Source organism: Castor canadensis, chromosome 9 (assembly GCF_047511655.1).
Source record: "Castor canadensis chromosome 9, mCasCan1.hap1v2, whole genome shotgun sequence".
Lineage (NCBI taxonomy): Eukaryota > Metazoa > Chordata > Mammalia > Rodentia > Castoridae > Castor > Castor canadensis.
In genome coordinates this window covers 120,617,068-120,636,546 of record NC_133394.1, presented here as the reverse complement: position 1 = coordinate 120,636,546, position 19,479 = coordinate 120,617,068, and the positions used below count along the sequence as shown (strand labels likewise).

Genomic DNA, 19,479 nt, shown 5'->3' with positions numbered 1-19,479 from the left:
TTGAGAGTTGTATATTAACTTCCATTTAAAGAAGAGGAAGCTGAGGCTTAGAAAGGTTATGTAACTTGCCCAAGAAAGTGAGCTAACCAAATTCTTCATTCTGGAAACCCCTTTCTCCCTAGGCAGTTTTGATCATATCACTGCCCAGATTTTCCACCTATACCTTAGCTCCTTTTTAACTCCTCTGCTCTTTTCTGTTCAGTGATGAGATCGATCAAGTGTAGTCCCTGACCTTCCTCACTTCTTACCTGACATCCTCTTCCTTGCTCAACGCTTTCACACTAAGAATAAGTATTCAGACTAGATTCTCATATGAGCTATAGTTACATCCAGTGTTCCTCCTTGACATTTCTCTCTGGACATCTCAAAAGCATCTCACAATGTGCCCACAGACAACCTGTGACCCTAACCCCCAAGGGTAGCCCTTGACTCAGGGATGGAACTATATGTCATTCATGCCCTGACAGTCACCATTGTATCTTCTTCTCCCTCTCACTTCTCTCCACCCCCTTTTATCACTACTGTTAAGGATACAACAATGAACAACAGCCCCAATCCCTTGCAGTCTTTGCAACTGTAGTGGTTGGAGACAGAATATGAACAAAATAAGTAGGAGACTGTAGCACATTGGAGGCATGGCTAAAGCAGTAGAGCACCTGTCTAGCAATGCATAAAGCCCTGTACCACCAAAAAAAGAGAGAGCTCTAGCAATTTAGAGTATTTTAAATAAGCATATAGGCCATTTGTTACTTGCACATAAAAATAAGGAACTATATTTTGTTAAGCTGTGCAAAACATCAAGAGTTAAAATGGCACTAGGGTAGATACTTCTTAAGTACCTCACCAATACACAGTTCTTATTTTAAAAAATGCCCTTTAGAAATGCAAATTAAAACCACGCTAAGATTCCACCTCACCCCTGTTAGAATAGCCATCATTAGCAACACCACCAACAACAGGTGTTGGCGAGGATGCGGGGAAAAAGGAACCCTCTTACACTGTTGGTGGGAATGTAGACTAGTACAACCACTCTGGAAAAAAATTTGGAGGCTACTTAAAAAGCTGGACATCGATCTACCATTTGATCCAGCAATACCACTCTTGGGGATATACCCAAAAGACTGTTACTCCAGAGGCACCTGCACATCCATGTTTATTGCGGCACTATTCACAATAGCCAAGTTATGGAAACAGCCAAGATGCCCCAGCACTGACGAATGGATTAAGAAAATGTGGTATCTATACACAATGGAATTTCATGCAGCCATGAAGAAGAACGAAATGTTATCATTCGCTGGTAAATGGATGGAATTGGAGAACATCATTCTGAGTGAGGTTAGCCTGGCTCAAAAAACCAAAAATCGTATGTTCTCCCTCATATGTGGACATTAGATCAAGGGCAAACACAACAAGGGGATTGGACTATGAGCACATGATAAAAGCGAGAGCACACAAGGGAGGGATGAGGATAGGTAAGACACCTAAAAAACTAGCTAGCATTTGTTGCCCTTAACGCAGAGAAACTAAAGCAGATACCTCAAAGCAACTGAGGCCAATAGGAAAAGGGGAACAGGTACTAGAGAAAAGGTTAGATCAAAAAGAATTAACTTAGAAGGTAACACCCACGCACAGGAAATCAATGTGAGTCAATGCCCTGTATAGCTATCCTTATCTCAACCAGCAAAAACTCTTGTTCCTTCTTATTATTGCTTATACTCTCTCTACAACAAGATTAGAAATAAGGGCAAAATAGTTTCTGCTGGGTATTGCGGGGGGAGAGGGAGGGGGCGGAGTGGGTGGTAAGGGAGGGGGTGGGGGCAGTGGGGAGAAATGAACCAATCCTTGTATGCACATATGAATAATAAAAGAAAAATGAAAAAAAAAAACTGTAATAAGAAATGTGAAAAAAAAAAATGCCCTTTAATAGTATACAAAGGAAGGTTTACTAGAACTAAGCCCTATTTATTCAGTGAGGTACAAATGGCAGACATCACTAGTCTTCACAAATATCTAGTTCTATACTTCATGGATGCTGAAATAGCACCTCCTCTTTATCATGTCACTAGTTCTAATCCAGAGCTGTAAACAGATGTGTTGAGCACCAACCATATCATCAGTTCTAATATTGAGCTGTAAACAGATATGCTGAGTGTTATTTATGTCCAAAACATATGAGATCTCCATTCCCTCTCTTGTTCTCTGCTATGACGAGCACCAGACTCTGCACAGAACAATCTTCATTCCCTCTGAGGAGGGAAGAGAGGCACTGGGCTGCCCTCCATACCCCAGAAACCTGAGTGCCTTTAAGTGAAAAATAAACTTACATATGAAGCCACTGACATATCTGATTTTTACCACAGAAAAAGTTTTAATGCATCCAAATGTATACCCTAATGGGAGACTGGCATGTAAACAGTGCTTCACATATTTTGTTGAATGAATTAATGAATGTATGTATTCATTATAATTTCTGATGAAGGTAGTTCTTTATCCAACTATCTAAAACTTCTTTTTTTCTTTTCTAGAGAGTACTATTTAAAACTTTCTACTACTTGGTAGTTTGATAGAAACTTCTTAGTAAGCAATTCATAGAGACATTTTTTAGTCAATAGCTTGAAACTGGTTTCACTGGAAAACCACATCACATGAAATTGTTATTATCTCACAATACTATCACCATATTTTTAGGCACTGCCTGATTAGCTTATTTTTAATGGTACTCAATCATTACACAATGCCAAAAAGAGTTCTGTTAAAAACACAACAGTTACTGGATATAACTTTATTTACCATGTATTCTCAAAAACAGAGTCCTAGAAACCATAGTTAGAGAGCGTATGGCTTTGCCACAGAACCAAAAAGAAGACAGGAGAGGCAGCTGAGAAGAGTGCTAATAGGCAGGGCTCTGGAGCCAAACTGCCTTGCTTGAAATCCAAGAGCCCCAGTAACCAGGTGCTGACCTTGAACAAACCACCTTACCTCTCTACCTTCTCTTTATCATCTGTGAAATGCAGAGAAGATAAAAAATACCCTAAAGGGTTTTGTAAGATACAGTAAAAACACCTTATTAAATGCCTTTGATTCCTTCTCATCTCATGTAAAAAACAATGGAATAAGTACATAGAATCCAGAAACACTATAAATGCTATAAATATTATTGTTGGTGACTTTTCACAATAAATCAGAGCATAGAACACTACAGGGGATGGAATTCTGATTCTACTATTTCCTCGGACAAATTACACAACCTTTCTAGACTTTAGTTTCCTTTAAACTTCAGTGGAATTTAACATACAACTCTCAAGGTTACTGAAGAATTAAGTAAAGAAATAATATTAGCAAAAACAATAGCACAATGCCTAGTAAATAAAAGGTGGTCCATAAAAATTTGGTTAGACAAAGAAAGAAAAGGAAGAACATAAAACAAAGAAACAGATAAAATCTCCAGGTCCAACCTTAACTTAAAAGAGGGAAAGTCTGCATGGACCAGTCTGAGTGAGAAGAGCATTCCTTAAATTTCTCAGCTAGTAGTCCCCATGAAATATGTCACTTCCAATCAAGAGGACTATGATGTCCTACACACATGTAAAGATGAACAATTCTGTAACTATTCTTAGATAGTTGGATGCTTTTGAGACTGCTGATCTAAATGGTCAATTGTCGTGTTTCTAATGGGCCTTTGATACAATGACTCATGTCCTCTTTTTAATAATGTTAATACAGAAATAATATTTATTGTAAAGTTTTAAATTAGAGCTTCCTAAACACATTCCCAGTCTTTCCTTGTGCCTAATCATTTTACCTAAGGCTTGACAGGTCATTTAGATACACCAAGTATTTTAACAGAAATAGAGAGGATGGGGTTATAGTTAAGTGATAAAGCACTTGCCTAGCATGTACAAGGCCCTGGGTTCAATCCCCAGTACCATAACAAAAAAAAAAATTAAAAAAAAAAACAGAAAGAAAGAAAAACTACATAAAATAAGCATTGGCTTCTTCAAGTAAGACAATTATAATAGGTAAAGTACAGAAAAAAAAAAAAAGCCCAAATTTATTTGGGGGAATTTATTTTATAAAGAGGAAACTGACTTATTTTCTCTACATATAGAATGTTAAAAATAGCAAACTTACTTTCTTTTAATAAAATAAGACAAATGGAAAGGAAACTCAGTACTACCAAAATAAGATAAGAAGGAATCAAAGGCATTTAATAGGGTGAAGACCATGGTATTTAAGTTTAAAAATGAAAAATACAAAAAAACTTTACATTTAGATAATTTTGAGTTTTCTTCATTTACTTGAAAATAATGTTCAAATACAGCTTTCTGTGGAAGTCATCACATTCAAATTAATTTTTATTACTAAACTATAAACATAAGAAACACTGTATCAAGCTTTCCTCCATCAATCTAACCTATTAGGAATTAACTTCAAGATAGGAACATATCCTATATATTTTTAAGTCGAATGGGCATTTTAAGCAGACTGTACCATAAATTAAATAACTTAAGAAGGAATTTTTTTTTTTTTGGTACTGGCTTTTGAACTCTGGGCCTAATACTTGCTAGGCAAGCGCTTTACCACTTGAGCCATGCCCCAGTCATATTTTTAGTATGAATACATACATATATGTGTGTGCCTATATACATATATATGTATATACATATTATATATATATATATATATTTATATGAGTTACATTTATTATGAAAATTGTAAATACTTACAATATCTTCTATTATCTCTTTGATAGCTGCCACAGCTAAAATAAATAAGAGAGGAACCAGTGTTGTATAACGACCTGTTGGTGACACATCAGGTATTTGCTATTCAAAGAAAAAAAGAAAAAGCGAGAGAAATCCAATGAGAACCAGAATGTTTATAATAAATCTAAACACAACAAAGTCTTAGCTTCTTCTAGAACATGCCTCACTGATTTTACTAACACTGAATGAGGCATGTGGCTTTTATCTAGTCAGTAGCTGGAAAAGCATGCAAATTACTTCATGATAAGCATGTAATACATAGAGTATATAGGACCAATATCTACAGTGGAGGATTAAATAAAAAATAATTTATTATGTAATCAAGTATATTATAAAATCTCAGAAAAACAATGAATATCTAGAAAGATTATTACACATTATATGCATAAAGCAGATTACAAAATAATGTGCACCTTATGATCTTTTTTGCTGTATAAATTAATAAAGAATGCTTGTGGGTAAAAAATAAGACTAGAGACATACACATCCTAATTTTAAGAGTAGTTACCTCTGGTGGTGGAACATGATTTGCTGTTTTGTAACTTTTTTACAATGTATATATGCTACATTTTCACAAAATGATGTTTTTTTCCTAAAACATTTGTTCTAAATTTTTTTGGGGGGGTGGGGGTTACTGGGATGGAACCCATGGCCTTACTCTACCACTTGAGCTATGCCCAAGTCCTTCTGATTTTATTTTGTTGTTAAGATAGGGTCTTGCTAATGTTGCCAGGAGGGACCTTAAACTCAAGATCCTCCTGCTTCCTCCCAAAGCAGCTGGAATAACAGGAGGGCACCACCATGCCCGGCTATATAACTGGTGACTCTTGCATTCTAAGGTTCAGAATTGATACTTTTACTGCTATAAAACTAAAGTAGCATTTTAGGAAAAAGTCCCACTTCCCTTTATCAACCATAATGAAAAGTCCTGGCCACATCAAATTTACAGAATATCTAAAATAAGTTGACAAAAGTGAATCCAAAGGCTTGCAGAGACAGTGGAATGCTGACAGTGCTTGCAGCAGTAGTGGGGAAGAGTCCACCATCCTTAGCTCACCTCTCTGCATTTCGATAAGCTACAGGGGTTTGGTCGTGGACTTAATAAAAACATTTACTAATACCTGAACATTTGACTTTGAACTATGGTTTTATGATGTGATTTTACCTGAAGCAGTGCAATAAAGAGAAAAAATGAATTAGCAGCTCTTCTGAACTGAGAGTAGAGAAATCTTGGAAGGAATGTGATTACGTTGTATTTTGCAGTGCTAGAAAACAAAAATAAAAAGTACCATGAAACTTTTACTCTGCAAGTAGCACCCACGTGTATAAAGTTCTGTTACCACCACATAAAAATTACACCATGAATGTTCATTCGCTATTTCAAATTGGGAGAATATTGCAAGGGATCATTAACTTAAATGAAGAAGAATGAAAGGAAATGTTAAAGTAAAAAAATGTGACACTCCACTAATTTTATTTTCTGTATATTATCTTTTTGTTCTCTTTGGACAATTTTCTGGCTTAACAGTACTGGGAGTAGCTCGCAGAGAGGAGTACCTTTAAATGAGGTGGTACATTAACACATTAATAGAAAAAATGAGCAATGTAAGGGACAGTCAAATTGGACACTGTTTTCCTGGTGACTTCAGGCAAACGGGAAGTTTTCTGGGTCTCTGCTTGAATTGCCTTCATGGCCACTCTAGAAAGGAGCAAGGCCACACAGTCAGTAACACATGGCCACTTCAGTCTCAAGAACATCCAGATCTTCCCCTTAGTTATCAAAGAGAAGGGAAATTAAAGGAGACATATGACACACTCTCCAAAGTGATAAATGCCGCTCAAGAATTTGAAGTTGAATGTACTAATTTTAAATGTACACATCCTCAAATCTGGAAATTCTGTCAGTGGAGAAATACTGTGGTCCCAGAGGCCATTAAGATCTAGTGCTTACACAGGTACTTTTCTATAATTGTTAGAATGAAAAACGTAACAGTTCATGAAGCAATTCTTACAGCCCTCCATTCCTCAGAACCGTGCTAAATTTCACAACTATCAAAAACAAATACTTAAAGACTATGTAGCAAAAAAAGAGAAACTTCTCAGTGTAGAATTGCAAAGATCTCTCACAAAATGTTAAAACTTGCCAGCTAAAACCAGTCAGTTGCTCTACTAACAGGTTTAGAATAGTGGCAATTACCCCTGAGCAGTTTTAGTTATTCAGATTGTGTATGCAAAATTGGTGGGGGTATGAGTGCTTGTCCTTTCTGCTCCTTCCTACTTCCAGATTCCTAACATTTTTTACTGAACAGAAGATGGAGAAACAGCAGGACTCACACTGCCACCACAGAGCTCTCAAATGTAACTGACTGAACTGAAAGTTCCTTGCAAGCATTTGCTTTCTACCTGTCTAGTTCTGTGGTGATGATGCCTGTGGCATTCTTTAGTAGTTCCTACCTGACATGGTTATTGCAGAATTTTGTCAACTGAGGTTGGTTGATGAATATAGTCCTTACTTCCTCCTGATCAGCCAGTGAAGTCTTCTCTGAAACATCGTCTGTCTTCTCATAACCTTAAAAAGAGACAGTCTTCTTATTTGACAAGAAATGTTTTATTATCCAGACCAAATCTATTCAAGAATATAAAATCTTATAAAAACTACATGCGTCCCCTTATTGGTATTCTTGTTTATCTTATAGTGAAAAGAAAAACTCCCATAGCTAATGTTTCTCTTAGATTTGAATGGCATTTAACAGTCGCATAAAACCTGACCCATTTCAAAAATAGTAACATTAATTTTAAGCTTTTATTCATCTTTCCCCTATAAATGTCCAACTTATTTTCTCCCTTTACATAGATAGATGTCCAAAAATAAATTATTTTAGGTTGGTTTACATAATTGACAAAACTAACGAAAGGCAATCTAAATATATATATCCAAAATATATTTAAAAATTTAAGCATACATATTTAGTGCTTTTTTGTTTTTGTTTTTTCTTTGGTGATGTAAATAGAAAAAAGTTAAATATTATGGCTTAAATAAGCAGCTACCACAATGATCTAACACACTATGATCATCTAATTGTTTCTCTAGTTACTTTATGTTCTTAAATGGATCTTAAATTTCTTAAATATCATTTCAAATCATCTCACAATAATTAGAATGATGCAATAGATTCAATAGGATACCTTACTGCAATGTTGATAATACTTTTTAAAAAGACAAACAGGTTCTAGAAGAACTAATAATGAACAGAAAAAAAATTTAATTGTTTATTGTACTTCTAGTGAAAATTAAATGGGACTTGATAAAGTCAATTCCTTATTCTTCTGCTAGGAGGGATGCCAACGATGCAGTATGGAAAAATCCACCTTTTTTTTTTCTTTTCCTCCTAGTTAATGCCAACTCTTCCCTAAGACCTGCCAACGTGTGGTCTCTTCTGAAACATTCCAGCTGCTCTCTCTGCTCCCCACAGCACTCTGGACCTACTCCTCCCCCCAGCAAAACACTTACCAGCAGGTTTTCTTGCTGACTGTTTATGACTCAGTCTCCCCCTACCAGAATAGGAACTCCCTGGGGCTGTGGATGGTGTGTTACTCATCTTCCTAACACCAGTCAACAAACAGCAGATACTCAACAAATGTTTGCCCAATAAATACATGACAAATGACAAAGAAATGGTTATTTGGCAGTTTTTCCCCCACCCCCTAAGGACAAGCAAAAGCTTCTCCACCCACTGATAAAGACACCAAGGACAGCCAAGAGCTAGTAACAAGTAGTACAAGAAAAGCTTGCCTCTAGAGTGTACTATTTGAAACCAGAGAATCACTGAGTTGCTCCACAAAGGTAAGGACACAAGGTAATGATGTTTGCAAGGTGGTGTAAATAAAGCAATGCTCCCGAAGCACACACAGCAGGCAAGGCAGAGATGAACAAGACACCAAGCTGAGGAAACACCAGGGCAGCTCTAAGGACCTCCCACTCTGGGGAAGGGAGTCTGCAGTCACTTCTTCTTGGCAGTAAGCCACAGAGAGCTTTTCAGGGTCAGAGTCACATTTTATCTACATCACTCTGGAGAATACATGGCTCCAAAATTAGGTTCCATCGTACCCATCCTACAGTTTTAGACACATTTACAGTTTTGTCCATGGTCACATGGTTAAGGATGATGTATCACTTTCTACACACAACACAAGCTTTACACCCTAATTTTGTGTCATCAAAATTTCATATATGGATTATCCAAAGAGGCATAGCAGTCTTAAATTTTTTTTTAAAATTCTTTATTAGATCTTTTTCAATAACAGCACAAATGCTAGAGTATATTGTTTCTGAATCCTGAATCAGACAGAAAGCTTCAGGAAAAACAGCTTTGCTTTCTGCTCTGAGAAATGTCCACTGGTGGCCCTTACTTCATGGTACTACACTTTTGAGTGTCTGGTCCTTGGATGATCTTAGCTGAGGAGTTAGGGGTTACTCCTCACCAAACATCCACTTACATAGGGGTCTCAAATGTTGCTGGAGACAGTTGGACACAGCATCTCCCCCTCACATGTTAATTTGTATTCAAGAATTTCTATGGGATAAACGAAACTCCTAGGACAAAAGAGAATGGAATCAACCCTCTCCCTTAAATGAGAATCAGAGTAATTAAAGCAATCCTAATTGATTAGTGGGGATACAACCAAGGTCAAATCATAAGGGATCTCTAAAGAAGAAACACCAGAAAGAGAGGTTAAGCCTAGACTGGGGATGTGTTCCCAAGAGTAGGGCCATTAGAGCTAGATGGTTGTAGAAACAGAACAGTGCAGCTGCTAGAGGCTTTCTTCACCCAGGCACTATGGAAAAGCCTAGGAAAGACTGTTTTTGAGGCTGAATTTATAGGAACTCTTAGAGCTCTTCATGTCCTGAAGGCAGGTCTTTAGCTAATTGGAGCTGGTAGGCACCCCCCCTCCCTTCTTAGCACATCAGAGCTCCAGTGAGCGTGGCAGAGACACGGAGACTCCACAAATACCTGACGCTCTCAGGAAGTTTTAGGGCCAAAGGATGCATGTATCACCTTGTGTGGTTCACCTGATTTCCCATTTACTTCTAGTTTCAGCAAACAGCAAGCCTAGCAACCTCAGAGGTCCTCAGAAAAGCTCTGATGAAGGAACCTAGGGAAAAGACCTAGGTCTTACTCAATTATTTCTTCTGCAATTACCACCTTCATCAGACAAGACAACCACAAAAAGAGCTCCACGTGCACACGTGGATGATGCCTTCACTGAGCTATTGGTGGCAAAGATAAAAGGGAGAATCCCCACCCTCATCCTAGAGAAGGCAAAACTAAGTTGGCACAGTTACCACTCTTTCCCATACACAGTTGTATCCATTGTTTAAAGAAAGAAGTGATGTCCCTTGGGATCGGTTTGATAATTCGGAGGGCTTCTTCACACAAACCATTGATATTTATCATTGGCTCTTAGTCCACCTGTTTGGCTTCCCTTAGGCCAGTGAGAACTAAGCCATTTTTACAGAAAGCAGAAGGGAGGAGAGCAAAGTCCTGGTCTCGATAACCATTCTGAGTCTTCCTGATAAGTCGGTGTCTACTTTGTTCTGAAGATATGCTAAAGGTGAAGTTTTCTGAGAGAAAGAAACACATCTTTATCACACTCCCTGGTGTCTCTTATACCTTTTCCTATACTGCACAAAGAAGGTATATAATACTCAAACACTTAATGGAAATACAGCCCAAAGTATTTGGCTGACTGCTTCTAGGATCCCCTAGATGATCCATCTCTGGGTTTGTATCAATAGTCCAGACTGAACTCTCAAGCCCACGATCAAGTAAAGTTCAACGGAAAGTATTTGGTAAGTGGCAAGGCCAAGAGTAAGACACAGCAGGTGGCTATTGACTCTCATTAGATTTTACTTTCCTCATCTGTAGAATAGAACATTATGTGCTCACTTCCTGGACTAGTTGGTATAAAATGAAAGAATACATATTTAAAGTACTTATCAGAATGCCTAATATTTGCTAAGAACAAAATAAATGTAGCCTATTATACTTAAAGTGTTAACAGGAGTGGATAAATTCAAGATGCAGAACCTCTTACTGGGAGGCTGGTGCACTGCCTCCCAAGCAGCATCTCAGAGTGTAGTGAAATTGTTTGTTCTCCTGCTTCCATTGCTACAGTGAAAGTTTCTTGAGCACTCCACCCTGGGTTCACAGTAAGCATTCAATGTCTGATGAACCCACAAATGAGCAAACCAAATTAGCAATATGCCAAGAGCACAACCTACAGGTTACAGAGGCCTTTAAGATGGATATATAAATCCAAAACAATGATTAATAAATTTATTATGAAACTAATTACAATAGGAATTAAAGTAACTGAAGTCTCACAACTAAGTCAACTCTCCCAAGTTGGCCTATCTCACCAGTGACTATAAGAAATAAGAATCCCACAGCATTAGGCTAACATAGTCCAATGCACCTAACCCCATGAAAGGGGTATATATATATCTGCAGGCCCAAACTCTTCAAAATCTTGTAATACCTTGGAAATGCAGCTATGATACTTTAGGTTTGTTGGCTACCACTTGTGTCTCCCTTTCAGAGAGCTGCCAATGTTTAACCATACTTTGAGACTCACCTCCACTGCCGAATTCAAACTAGTATTTAATCTTCCAATGCGATTCAAACCTTGCAGACCTGGGAACCAAACTGCCCCCTTGCAGGAGACTTTACTCCTTCATGTGTTAATACTGCAAAGAAATGAGAAGGTATGCTCATTTCTTAAATTCCCAAATTCCGGGGGCATCTCAATATGGCTCTCAAGTATAGACACATAAATTAATGAAAACAGTGACTCTAAATACATCTTCCTTCACCACACCTTGTAATCTCCAGGAGAGTAACTCAGGCAGCACAACCAGGTCCTTGGCATGCAATCAGACACTCAACAACTGCTAACAGCATCATTTGTTTTCTTAAACTGAAAGTCCTATAGAGCAAATTGGCCAGCAAATTCACGCACCCATCACTGTAAAGAATGGAACTGAGTGAGCCTCCCTTTATACTAAAGCACACTTCTACAGTGACTCCTGAAACATCTTAGCTCCTTTAAATATTATTCTCTCCAAGGTTTATGATTTCTTAACAACAGCCAGAATCAAACCGTCTCCCATAATAAATTATTCTGTACTTTCAATGAAATGAACAATGACAAGATTTTTCTTTAGGTTGTGGTTTGGGTCTTAAAGGTCATGTGTTGAAGTTTGGTCAAATAGCCTGTAGCACTACTGGGAGATAGTGGAAAATCCAGGAAGTAGAGCTTAGTGGGAGGAGGTTAGGTCACTGTGAGGGGAGAGTGAACTTTAATAGAACATTGAGACTCAGGTCTCTTCTCTCTCTCTGTGCCCCTCTCATTGCTGTGTGGTGAGCATCTCTGTCCTGCCATATAGTAGCTACCATAATATGTTGCCTTGCCCTGAACCCAAAGTGACAGTGTCAAGTGACCACAATGAGCTGAAACCTCTGAAACCATGAGCCAAAAGAAATCTTTCCTCTTTATAAGTTGATTATTTCAGGAATTTTGTGCCAGCAACAGAAAGCTGACTAACATACCTTCTTTATGCCAAATGGAATAGACAATGATTCAGTGATTCAGAATTCTAGGGGTACTGAAAATTCCATATTTGATGTGTATGTGCTATTTCTGCTTGATTCTTATCTACTCCCAGCAGAAAAGTTTTGTTTTCTGAATAGTGGTTTATTTAAACAGATGATAAAATTATTTAGTATGTCCTAAGCACACACTAAGCAAGTATTTTATTGGGCCAAATTCCTCATTTTTATTTATAATATTATGACCAATGTTAGTTCTATACTTCTGAAGGTCATAGAATGCCAGTAGAGGAAAACAAGCAGCCACATGTCACTCTTAACTACTGAATATGATAGTAAGAAGACATCATTTTGTATTAGCAGATAAGGGCATATGAGCAACATTCTCCTGGAGACCATTTCAGCTTCCAGAAATGGCTTCCATTATCAAGAAACACAGGATGCTGGTGGGTCAGCATCCTAATTATCACTCTAAAGTGAACAAGTGTTCATCTTCTCCAGCAGCGCTGATCATTAAACCCGTGCACTGCCAGTGAGATGAGCTCTGGTTCTTTTACCAATTACTTGTGTCACCCTGCACAGACCATTCATTCCCCAAGGGTTATGTTTTTTCCTTATAAAATGAGGAAGGGAGGCTGGTAATCCAATGTTCCCTTTCAGCTCTACCGTCCTGTGAAATTAGTATCTGCTGAGCACTAGGCAGTAAAAAGTCAATAGCTCATTTGTTCAGAAGAGCAGGGAAATTTAAAAACAAAATTTAAAAAAATCCCCCACTTGAATCTTTATCAAGATGTTTCACAGCAACAGTTGCCCTAAGCTGCAGCCAACAGTCAGTCACAAAGTCAAATGCTGCTTTGTGACTGCAGCTAAGTCTTCATACTTAAAGAGGTAAGTAGTGACTATTAGCTGTTGTCAAAAATCACCTGGCACCTTGTGACTAGTGACTACTGGGCTATTGAGTATGCTGACATTTAGTATTCCTTTTTCCCTCCTCAGATCCAGCACATGCTTGTGTGCACACCATGTAATGCAAGAGAAGAAAAATGCTCAGCAGTTATTTAAGTGAAAAGCTTTTGACCTTCTCGTACAATCACAACAGAAATATCATCTCTGAAGTTTTCCATTTCTCACCACAAATACCATGATCTAATCAGTAAGCCCTCATCAGTTCAATCATTAGCTCATTTATTTGTCTATGTGCAGGCACTCATTTTCTGGAGAAGAGCAAGATAACTACAGAACATAGTAAGAGAGATGAAGAAAATGAAACAAGTGACTTACAGAACTGATAGACTTCTCTGTGTTTCAGTTTTATCATCTATATAATGGACAGAATAATAATGCCTTACCTCAAAGAGTGGTTGTAAGGACAGAGTGTGTTAGTAAAAGCAAAGAATGGTGTCCGGGACGTAGTAAGAGCTCAGTCAATTTTAGCTGTTCTAATTGTGGGTGGCCAAAGGAGTTCAGTCAATGGTTGCTGCTGTCATCAATGCCACTGTGCTCTTCCTATGACTGCTGCTGCTCTGTACTGAGTGGTCAGAGAAGGCCTCTCAAGGAGATCTGAGGTGAGACCCTGATGACACAATACAGACCCAACGAGGAGAGGGACAGCAACCAGACCTTGGAGGGAAGAATGGGCTTGGCTATTCCAGGAGCATAAGGACCAGTAAACAAGGAGAATATAATAAGAAGAGGCAGGGCCAGATTGGGAGAAATAATGAAAAACTTAAATTTATATTTTATCCCATAAGAAAATTCACTGCAAAGTTTAAACATACAGTGCCATTTTAGGCTGCATGATCATGCAGGTAAAAGACTGTAGGGCCTAGATTAGACTGTAGTGACAGACATGCAAAGAAGTGACGTCTACTTGATATTTTTTGGGGGGGACACAGAACTGGCACGACCCTTATAGCCTCTCCAAGTTCTCATTGTCTTTCCACCATTGGATATTGCCACATACACTTGAAACTGAAGTTCCAGGCCCCAGGCCCAAACTCCACGGGTTCTCCAAGTCAGGTCTAGCCATTTGCTGCAACACACCAAATAAAGAGAGGAATAATAAGGAAGGACAGAGAAAGGAGATTTATTATGCAGCACAGGCACACTGTGGGGAAAAGGCAAAGTAAGCACTTCAGGGTATAGATGTGAGTTTTAGGTTTAAATAGAATTTGGTCAGGGGTGATGGGTATGCATCATCATTAAACAGTGCTGGCTAAAGTGTGACCTAGCTGATCATTACTGAGGAGTTCCAGAGTTGTTACTGCTATCATCACAAGAGAGGAGCAATCTGGTCAGGAGAAGCAAGTCATTGTTGCCTGGCAGGTGGTCTGTCCTGCGAAATGACCTTGGGGTCATTTCCTGTGTCCCTTGTAGTAAAGATGTTATTGATCAGTTCTGTCCTCTCTGGATTCTAAGGTGATTGCAAAGTGACTGCAGGAGACAACTGGCTCAGAGCAAAGGACACAAATACAAAATGGAGACAGAGTTGCCAAGCTTTCTCCTGCTTTTAATGAACTCACGGGACCATCTAAGGAGTGAGTGTTTTTCGGCAAAAGCAGTTTCTTAGTACCTCTTATGTACCTACTATCTGATATTACTCCAAGCAAAAGTCCAAGACATGAAAGAGATATGGTCTTTAAAGAATACATAATCTTTTATTTTTATTACATGTTACACTTACAGTATTTTAGATATATTGGATTTAACAAAATGTAGCATTTAATTTTACCAATTTCTTCTAATGTTAGGTTTTAAATACAACAAATAATTAACCACTTAATGAATAGACTTCTCTTTATAGTCAAAGACCCTAGCTTCGATATCATGCATCTTTTTCTCATTATAACATGGTCATCAATAACATTTAAAATAAAGCATAATTAAAGAAAGCATTACGGAGTCTTGCCTAAGAGTGAGGGGGCAATCAGTTATGAGCTATCGTAAAACATTGTCTCTATCTGTCTACTGTCTTTCCATGGGGATAATACATGCACAACACACTTGGGGCAGTGCCTGGCTCCTCACATACATGTGAAAATTCTAGCTATTGTTTTCTATCATGATATTAGAAAATCACACTGTTGGGGAAAAGGAACATGCTTTGTGGTGTGATCTGTGTTCAAATTCTGTTTATGTTACTTCTATATAATACTAGGCAAATTAATTTAACATCTGAACCTCAGCTTCCTCACCCATAAAATACCATTAACATGAAGATGATACTATGTTAGCAATGTAGATTGAGACTCATCGCTCAAACAGTTCCTGTTATCTTATCTTCCCCAGAGAGGATGAACATAATTTCCCTTTCAAAATCTTTAATATAGGAAAAACAAGTCTTTAAGATACTAACACAGATATTAACATTTACAAATTTGGGGTAATATTTAATTAAGGGTATGGCCACTCTGGATCAATTTAGATAGAAAAATCAATTTTCCTACTTTGTAAGTTAATATTACAAAAGTACATGTTTTCTCCCTAATTGTCATCAGTATAGGGGTTATGCAACAGAAATGCAGGGGTGGGTAGGTAGGAGGCAGAAGAGAACAAGATACAAAATCATTCTGCTGCCAGGTAATATGGTTACAGAACTATTAAGTTTTGCAGATTCAACTTTATTGCAATTAAAAGTAAAGCTGCAATTGGAATTAGAATATCTATTATATTATCTCTTAAACATATTCAACAGGGTCAAAACACCTTTGACTCAATGGTTTCCAATATTAGTACTACTTGTTCAAGTTTCTTTACGTAGATTGACATCATTAAACAGTCATGTTTGCAACAGTCAGAATCCAGTAAGAGAATTTTAATAGGAAAACTAGGTGGAGACTTTAGAGGCAGAACTTAAAGTTAGGTACCACTTAGTAGCAAATTAAGAACATTACCCATTGACTATTTCAAAGATAATATATTCTTATTTTGCTCTTTGGGAAAAATAATAATTAAAAGTCCCCATCTTCCACACTTTACATACACACATACATACAAAACAAATATATATGTACACATATATATATATATTTTTTTTTCTTTCTCTCATCCCCCCAACAAGCTTCTAGATCAAAACAATTTTTGGAGGAATAACTTAGATGTATTTTATTTATTCTGTAATGGTATCATAAGAAATGTCAGATATGTAGGTAATTTAATTAGAAATACAAAAGGAGTTACAAAGGAGATTTGCAATCTCATGTTCTGCATTGTTGGAGCAGAATGGTCATTTCAAATGTTCCATTGTAATCCTGACAGCTGGCAACACAGCACAAAAGGAAGGCACAGAACACTCTGGAACAATAAACTGGATGCTTTGAAAGTTAAGACTCGTGTAGTGAGTTTTCAAACATGGCACTAAAGAAATGAAACATCTTCAAAAGTATAGCAATCGAATGGAAACTATTCAGTAGTACCTCTGAAGTTTCTAGATCATGAGCGCAGAAGCCAAAGGGAAATGAAATTTTCAACTGCATTAATATATAATTGCTGTACTGAGTGTTGATTTGAGTTCTGTACGGTGGACATCTGCTGCCCTTTCCAGCTCAATTCCTGCTTTGCCTGGAGATGGTCTCTGGCTTTTCTTCAGAAAGTCCTCTCCCCCTGCAGGCAGTCTTGGAGTCTGTTCCCATTAAGTTACTGTGCCCTGTTTTGACTTAAATGTGGGCTAATGGCCTATGCTAAACCAATCATAGTCTATTGGCCATCTAGTCAGGTAAAAAACACAGATGGTTTCTGATTCTGTGGCACCTTGGAGTAACTGTCCCTTAGTCAAACTTCCTTAGATCCTTCTTGACCCTTTTGTAAAGCTTTTCATTTGATTCCCGAAACTGCTCTACCTGCTTAAAGGATATACTCTTACAGATTTAGCAGAAACATTTAGCAGAGACATTTCAGTCCTCTGCTGGAAGCCAAGTCCAGTCCCAATGCCCGTGTAACACAGGTGAACACTGACACCTGACTTGGACCTGGCTGGCCTTCTTCATCATGCAGAACCCTGTTCCTTGTACCTCAGTTACCCAGCTGGTTGTTCTGCTCTGTGTGGGATGATGACCTAGAATCGGTGCAATTGCCCTGCACAGGACATCAACAGGCTGTCTGGAACCTTCCCCAGCAGGCCCTACTTGCTGGATCAGATTGCCTCTCATGCTGCCCTATCCACGCTCTAAGGCCAGCATGTTCTGGGCTAACTGTGGGGTGCTACCCTCAGGAGTTTGCCCAACAGCCAAAGCTTTCCATATACCTAGCTTCCTCCCATGTCCTCCTGTTCATGCAACTATGATCCCAGCTCAACATCCTCAAGACTATTGGAGTTACAACAAAATTTTGTTACCCAATAACATAAAACACAGTTATCTGCTTTAAAAAATGGAATGTTTTTCATCATACAAGATACTTTTTAAAGAATTGTTCTAAAATGACGGTGAGGAAGAAACCTTGCTTCTCTCATGGTCAAAGAGCCAGTAGGGACCTGAGTCAAAATATTAGGAAATTGATAATGACTACCTCATCTCTAAAGCTCTGATAGAGGTATTCATTCATCCATTCATTCACTCATTCATTCAACAGTTGATCTTGACTTTACCTCAATCTTGAAGTCTATTTCTCCTCTTCTAGATTTATTGTTCTCCAATACAGCTTTTCCAATTAAGAGCTTCCCCTACCCTTTCAGGCTTGTTAGACTTCACTTAAACACCAAAACATGCTCCTTAACTATTCTTCTTAAAGTGTCACCTACAAAAGTTCTGAATATATCCTATATGTAAAAGACCACTATATTTCTCAATTATTCTTTTGAGTAGTACCTATGTATATGTCTGACTTAGGTATATATCACAACTAATACTTAAATATATTTGTATATTTAGGTAGATTACAATTGAGAATAACAGATATTACAGATGACTCTAACTTAGGCACTGAGGATAGATCACGCATAAGGGTACATGTAAGTACCTATTAGGTAAGTTGTTCTAACATAGAGGAGTAACACAAATAACACTATAGGAAAGTCTCTTACATGGGCTAAAGATTTACTAAGTTTTCTACTTTAATGTAAAGTATCCAAAAATTCTTAGAGCTTTATAATCTTGTCCCTATCCTGATATCCACTAACACATTTTCCTATTGGGATTGTCATTACTATACATGGCAAATGGTATTTTTCTTTAAGTGGCCTTGTGGGAACTGATCTAAAAATAAGCAAGTGTGAAAACACATCAACAGCATTTCTTGTCTAAAACAGGAAAAAAAAATAATGGCTTAACGCTTCCTGAAGGCATGCTGAGTTACCACCAGCTCCAAAAGTAGTATTATGAATTCTAAGAGGAAAACACTAAAGAAAAAAGTATTTCTGACATTCAGAAGAAAGGCTATCCTTAAGCAATCTTCTATGGTATGCCTAATATCGAGTCTCACATTTAGTAAACACTCAATCTCCTTGGTAGCCAGCCTTGGAGATTATTAACCTAGAAAAATAATCATCCTGGGTTGGTGGAGTGGTTCAAGTGGTTGAGTACCTGCCTAGCAAGTGTGTAAGCCCTGAGTTCAAACCCCACTATCACACAAAAAAAAATTATCTTGGGCATGCTGAGTTATTTGGAAATAGCAATAAAATATTTATTAATGATAAATTATACTTAACAGGAAGAAACACAATGAAAAGATGGAGGGATTTTAATGACAGAGCCTTGGAAACATCCCCTAGATCACATGGTCTGAAAGAAGAGCAAAACTGTATGTCCTCGTATAGATTTAAAAATTGTCACAGGAGCAGACTGCACTAGCAATGAGAGATTTTACCTACCACTTCTACTGGGCATCTCTTACAAGTCTCAATCAGTTAAAACCATTTGCAATTTACGTTAGTATCAAGTTTATCTCTAAGGAGGTCCATGAAACAAGACAAGGGAACCACTCCTGTGGACTGGGTTCTAATATGGACTGGGTTGTAAGTGATGCAAAAACAATGGTAAAGTAGTAAGGATCTGCTTTAAAAAACAAAACGAAACAAAAAAACCCATAACTTTACTTAAGAGCTTTGACACTGAAAGAAAAGATTGCTAGACCAAGCTAGATATGTATACTAGAATTCAGGGGAGACA

General features: G+C 37.8%; 1 protein-coding gene across 4 annotated transcripts in view; it reads right to left on the bottom strand.

The window, feature by feature from the left end:
• Atp8a1 (ATPase phospholipid transporting 8A1) overlaps window positions 1-19,479 on the bottom strand; it is a 215,317-nt gene that overhangs the window by 178,313 nt on the left and 17,525 nt on the right. For all 4 annotated transcript variants that reach the window (XM_074042343.1, XM_074042345.1, XM_074042342.1 and 1 more), the window contains exons 2-4: window positions 7,221-7,335; window positions 5,932-6,031; window positions 4,728-4,826 (exon numbers count right to left, since the gene is read on the bottom strand). In XM_074042343.1, coding sequence (XP_073898444.1) covers window positions 4,728-4,826; window positions 5,932-6,031; window positions 7,221-7,335 — 314 coding nt within the window. The remainder of the gene's footprint in view (window positions 1-4,727; window positions 4,827-5,931; window positions 6,032-7,220; window positions 7,336-19,479) is intronic.